At 32.9% G+C, this 6369-nt stretch overlaps 1 protein-coding gene across 2 annotated transcripts; it reads right to left on the bottom strand.

The window, feature by feature from the left end:
- Positions 1-3285: 3285 nt before the first annotated feature.
- Positions 3286-5663, bottom strand: LOC129312901 (dof zinc finger protein DOF2.1-like). Of its 2 annotated transcripts, none has more exons than XM_054955679.1 (2): positions 5337-5663; positions 3286-4682 (listed from the first exon to the last, which is right to left on the bottom strand). In XM_054955679.1, the coding sequence occupies exons 1-2, from the start codon at positions 5361-5363 to the stop codon at positions 3819-3821; spliced, it is 891 nt and encodes a 296-aa protein (XP_054811654.1). In that variant the 5' UTR covers positions 5364-5663; the 3' UTR covers positions 3286-3818. The 2 variants fall into 2 exon arrangements, with proteins under 2 accessions (XP_054811654.1, XP_054811655.1); XM_054955680.1 differs by lacking the exon at positions 5337-5663 and adding an exon at positions 4810-5329.
- Between the last annotated feature and the right edge of the window lie 706 nt (positions 5664-6369).

Below are 6369 nucleotides of genomic sequence, written 5' to 3'. Positions count from 1 at the left end.
ATTTTTAATTAAATCATGCAAATTAATAAAAAGTTAATTATGTAATTAAAAGTATAGTAACATTTCAATTTTATCTTTAATTATTATAAATAAAAAATATTTTTTTAAAAGTAAATTAATCAAGATACTTATTTTTTTTTAATTTAATAAAGATATAATAGTTCATTTATTAAAAAATATATTAATAATTTCTCATATTTAAAAATAAAAAAATTTTAAAAGATCTTTTACATACGGGAACGAGGAAGTACGTTTATTGGTGCCCTTAAGAGTAACTCGCATGTAAGTTACTGTTCAACCAAACAAAAGCCCCGGGTGGCCGGACTTGCAAACTTTTGATGCTTTCGTCGAGGATTTTTGGTGTGAGAGATTTCGATCTTTCTGACGCAAGAAAGACATGGCTGAAGGAATTTTTTGTTTCCCTCGGGAACGGGGAATTCTATAGGCGAATCAAATGAGGATGATATATAGATCTGCATCACTGGATTTTGTCGCTTCGCTACTCTTGCTGGCAGCTTTCAATCGAGTGTTTTTGGGTACCCACTTGCAATCTTCATTATTGAGATTCCTAATGTTTCACTTCTGACTCTGCATATTCCCTCTTGGATCTCAAATCTCAAGGTCCATTACGTAGGACTTGTTTTTGTTTTTGTTTTTCTTAAAAAAAAAAGTATATTTGATTACTTTGAAGGATTAACGGCATCCAATTATATCATTTATCCTAAAACTAAAAAGGATTGAGATAAAGAGGGCAAGGAGCTGTTTGGATTTTAGTTTAATATAATTGATTATGAAAATAATTAATTAAATATTTAATTTTAATTATAATTAATTATATTATAATACAATTTATTTGAATATTATTTTTTAAAATTTAATTTTAATATAATTGAAGATATTTGAATAATTTAATTAGAATCAATTTTAACTGTATATATTACCACAAAAGATATTACTTTTTAAAATTAAATTATTGATAAATTTATATATAATATTATTAAATTTATTAAATTTTATTTAAGAAGTAAAATATATTATTTAAATTATACGATTGATTAATTAAAAAAATTAAATTATATTAATATTAATATTTTAATTTATGTAAATAAATAACTCAATATATCTTAGTTTAAATAAATTTAATAAAAAATATTTAATTGTTAAATACCAAACATCAATTTTATAATAACTAATAAAGATGATAATATACAAGTTAATTTCTTATGATATCAAGGATTATAAGCCATATTTGATGAAGATGTTAAGCATTATCTTGAAATTTAACAACATAAAAAATATAGCAATATAACAAATAATACAAAATATGTCTTTCTAGAAAGCTACAACAATCTTTATAATGATCTTAAAATTTAAATTAAATTAAATTTTTTCTATTAATTAATACTTTATTTAAATTAGTTTTATAGTAAATACTTAATAAAGGGTAAAAATTAATAGAAACTTATGCTAGCAACTTTCTTGAAAATTCAAAGTTCAAATTTTGCAAAGATAAAAAAAATAATAAGAAAGTTTAGTTTTATTTTTATCAAATTTTGTGCTTTTTTTTTTTGGGCCTTTGTTGTCATTTTTCCATGTGCCTTTTGAACAGATTTATTTTTTATTCTCTTCCCCGGTGGAAAAGCCAGAAGCGCGCAGATTCAGCTTAGGGAAAAAATTGATTTTTCTCTTTATAATTGATTATCTATTGAAATTCGTGTTTGGGTATTTTTCAAAAAAAAAATTCAATTTTTTAACTGAAAAAATAGATTATGAAGCTAATCCAAACACGCAAAAGATGTGTTTAGAATTTTTTTTCTGCTTTATTTTTATCTCATTTTAAACTATTTTTTGTTGTATTATACTCCATCATTCAGTTTATTTGTGATTATTGAAGATTTAGATTCAAGCAATACACTTTCTGTGTGTGGTAATTAGTGTTTCAAATTTAAAACTTGGAACAATATTTGGGAGAACGACATTAAAAGGACAAAAAATTAAATAAAATTTAAATAAAGACCAAAAGATTTGAAAATGCAAAATAAGGATTAAAGGTTCACGAGTGAATCAATATAAAACTTTGTTACTCTCACTTCATAATTTACAAGTGAATTTGACGAGTTTTTCCTTTACAAATTAATGAATTTTACTTTCAAATTTTTGTTTTGATATTTCCAAATGTTGACAGAAAAAAAAAAAGATAGTTGCAAACAATGTAAAGTTTTTTAGACCAATTAACTAAGAAAATCATTGTTCCTTGTTTTAAATTTCTATTTTTTTTTGTTTCTTGTTTAAGTATAATTAAATCTTTCTGTCAATTTTCCCATAATGTTTTGCTATCTATCAATTTTATAATAAGGATTTAATTGGAAGAAATTTTTTTGTTTCCTTTAGAAAACACTATGTCTCGGAGGATCCATAACATTCGCCCCACAGATATGCACGCCTGGTACTTTTTTAAAAATATTATTCTTTTCCAAAATTAAAATATCAGGATATCAATATCAATATAAATTTTAATAGGAAGTCACAATCATTTATAAATCCTACACAATGAGTACCATTTCTCGAACTCAATCCAGAGCACGGGGAGTTTCCATCTGGCAATTTGTTGGGATGCGAAATACCAAAAAATAAAGAAATTATTTTACGCATGAAATCCAGTTAATATAAATTAGTAACAGAGATAATAATATAATAGCACAACATAGATTGTCAAATTCTTTACCCTACAGAAAAGAATTCCTTTCCAGTACCCTTACAAAACGACCTTAACGATAAGTGTTGTTTGAAGAATATGACAATCGGCAGCTTCATGCTCTCCATTTTTACGCAATTTTTTTGGGGGCATCGCGATATGCAATGCTTCAATTCAAATCTCTCTCTCCTCGGGGCAAAAAGCAAATTCAAACCTCTCTTTAAAATAACTATAAACGTTGCAATCGTTGATGGCGGATATAGTTATTTGAATTAAATAAATATCAGATTCATGGTAGTCCTATCCAATGGTTTGCTAGACAGGGTTGAAAAAAATGGCGGAACATCGGATGATTCCAAGAGCCTCCCGACCCGATTAAAAGAAATTCAAAACGCGATCCAGCCAATGCGGTTCATTTGTCATTGATTCGAGAGGCAAATTCAAATAATTTTCAAACTGATTACTGACGTTTTCTCACGCCCAAATCCTAACATAGATTTGATCCGCCAAGAGAGACAAAAATCCTAACCGAAGTTGGTGCACATGCTTCACTGAAATTTCTAACTCTTAGGGGCACGAGAAATTCTCCATTCATTTTGTAATTAATTATATCCGCAGTTAACTATATTATGCAGTTTAGTAATTTGATGATGGTGCTGCATGTTCTCAGTCAGATTCTGCCTGATCATACAAAGACGCAATCATGGCAGAATATCTCGAAAACACTGCTACCTTCAAAACGCAGAGGAGCTAAAAATACCGATTCCAACCGATCAGAGAGTCCAGGCTCAGACTGCAATCAACCATGAAACATCACTCTCATTCTTTTCTCTCTCCCGCTTCTTTTTGTCAAATAGCCGAATAATGATTCTTCATCTACTTCTCTCCAACTTCCTTGACTATCATTAAAAAAACCAAACAAATCTGAAATGTTCTTAAGTGGGAAATTTTTTTTTAAAAAAAAGGACGCAACCAAGAAGACATGATGATTTGATTCAAAACCCGAGGAATATTGAAAGTCTAAGAGTTTGGCCAAAGAAAAAAAAAAGTTCAAGAGCGATAGATTCTAGTCAAACATGAGGGGAAATCATCACGGCCCTGTGATTGTTCTCTCTTGGAGTTTTTACATTAGGGGACTATTAAGAAGCCCGTGCCAAGACGAAGTGAGACTGTTCCAATTTGCTCTTCCTGAATCAATTTCACCCATATTCGTGTCTCCATTAAGCTGCCATGGAAGACCCCACAAAACCTTGGTGTCACCTTGTTCTCTGCCATTGCACATTTCCTGCTTCATGGTAGTGACAGTGACTGCTTGAGTAGTGGCATTACTCACTTCTTGATCAAATGGAAGCATAATCTCTCCACTAACCCCAGCAATCCCACAAGCATTACTATTATTGCCATTATCCACCTCTCCCGAGTCCCCATTTCCATATCCGTAGTACAGATCCTGGAGACTATTACCCTGTGTTTCAAGGAATCCACTACGAAGTGCATCCAGAAATCCAATGTTTGTGGAAGACAGGTTTCCAAGGGAATTTCCCATAACGGAAAAATCATGGTCACCAAAGCCCAATTGCCCGCAAGATTGTTTTTGGAGTCTAGCCATTGCAAGAGTGAGTTCATTGGGGTCATATGATAATGGAGGGAGGGGGGTGATGAGTGGGTTGGAATTGGGTGTGACTGATTGATCCTGAGCTCTTTTTGATGACGACGACGAAGATGACGAGGACCTTTTGTTCTTCCTGCAGCCTCCGCCCACTGGAACATTCCTCAGAGTTCCTCCTTTTGTCCAATATCTCCTGCAAGACTTGCAGAAATATCTTGGCTGGGAGAGACTGTAATTGTTGTAGTAACAGAATTTGGTGTTGGTAGAGTCGCATCTTGGACACTTCAGGGCCTGTTCTGGCTGAGGTCTTGGCTTTCTCTCTTGATTCTGTGCCTTTGGACAAGCCAACATATTCTCCAAGGACTGGCTAGGCATTTGCTGCGAGATTGATCGGAAAAAAAAAATCACAACGAAATAAAAAATGCATCTTTAAATCTCTGTTCAATCTGTGAGTGATATGTACATGTATACAAGTAATCAGAAAGGTAAATTTAAGGTCAATCACCTGCCTATTGTTGGAAAAAGCAGATGGAGATCGGGAGGTGGAGATTCATCTTTAAATAATTCCAAGAGTTAAAATAAAAAACTAAAGAGCATAAATTTCTCTCCAAAAGAAGTTCAAAAAAAATTTGGTTCCGAGCTCATTCCTGTTAACTTTGTTCAAACCTCGCAAAGATTTAGATTGTAAAGTTTGCCCTAACTTCCCAGCTCAAAAAGAAATTAAATATATTATATATAACAAATATATCAAACTCGGAAGTTTCTCATGCGTATGTTCCAAAATTTTGCTAGAAAAGGGGCGAGCAAAATGAAATGGCTGAGAAGTTCGCTTGTTCGTTGATTCTTCAGATTTCATGACATATATACACAGAAGCTGAGGGAGGAGTGGAAGCAGAAACCAAAATCATAATCAGAACAAAGAGTAATGCAGTATATGATTGAATGAAAGTGGAAACGAAAAAGGGACAAATAAGAGGCGCGTGTATGTAATTGCTAGAAAGTAGAAACGCCCATGTGTGTGTGTGAAGCTACCTGGTGTTGTCCACTTGAAGGATCCATCCATACAGTCTCAAATGAGGTGGCCTCAGTGATGAGAGGGAAATATGAGGTTGTTGTAGAGGAAGAAGATATCTGCGTTTGTGTGAAGTGATGGCTAGTGGTGGAGAAAAGGAGGAGAGGGAAACTGAGATGGGTTGGGTGTAAAGACTAGAGTCATGCAAAGCGAGGGGAGAGGATAGAAGGAAGAGGGGGTGAAGTGAAGATATATAAAGCAAGAGAGAGAGAGAAAGAGTAATGATGGGGCATGCCGTACGACATGATAGGTGAGGTTGGCTTGCACGCAGAGAAAGCATTAAGAAAATTCCAGTCCTTCTATTTCTAGCCCCAAATCTCTCTTCTGCCACCGTTTCATTTTCATTTCATACCCAGCACCAGCATCCAGGCTGCAAATTCTCTCCCTCCCTCTGGGTGGCCGGCGGTCCCACCCTCGCGTGGATTCAACTATTAGTAGGGTCCACATCACATCTCCTCCCTCGCTGTCCCAATTCATTCGCACAAAACCACCTCTGCCATTTTCTCAGCCTCCCCCGCGCCGAGTCGCCGAGAACCTCGTGTGTTCCAGTTCCCACATATATTCACTTCACCTTCACCGTTTTTTTCCGTTTTTTGTGTTAAAGTTTAAATGACTTGCACTATCAAACACAGATCTCTCATTTCAAGTAATATTTCCAAATTATCAACCAATACGTTACAGACAAAATCTGGACTCACGCGCACACACTTACATGATCTATTTGAGCTAGAATGACAATCTTTCCTTTGGCCTTATGTTTCATACTAGCTTTAAAAAAAACACAGACAAATATTTATACTTGTGTAGAATTATTAATAAGAAAATAAATTAAAATTAGTTTTAAAAGATATGGTAACGTGGTATTCTTTGCTATTGTTATAATAAAGCAATTTTAACTATTTCACTAAAATTTAAAAAACATATTTAAATTATTAGTTATATTTAAAAATATTAAAACTCAATTTAATCAGTTTTTAATTAATGATTTAGAAA

This window comes from Prosopis cineraria, unplaced genomic scaffold, assembly GCF_029017545.1.
Source record: "Prosopis cineraria cultivar Desert tree isolate PC_DT_omini unplaced genomic scaffold, ASM2901754v1 PC6, whole genome shotgun sequence".
NCBI lineage: Eukaryota > Viridiplantae > Streptophyta > Magnoliopsida > Fabales > Fabaceae > Prosopis > Prosopis cineraria.
This window is presented reverse-complemented; position numbering and strand designations above follow the sequence as displayed.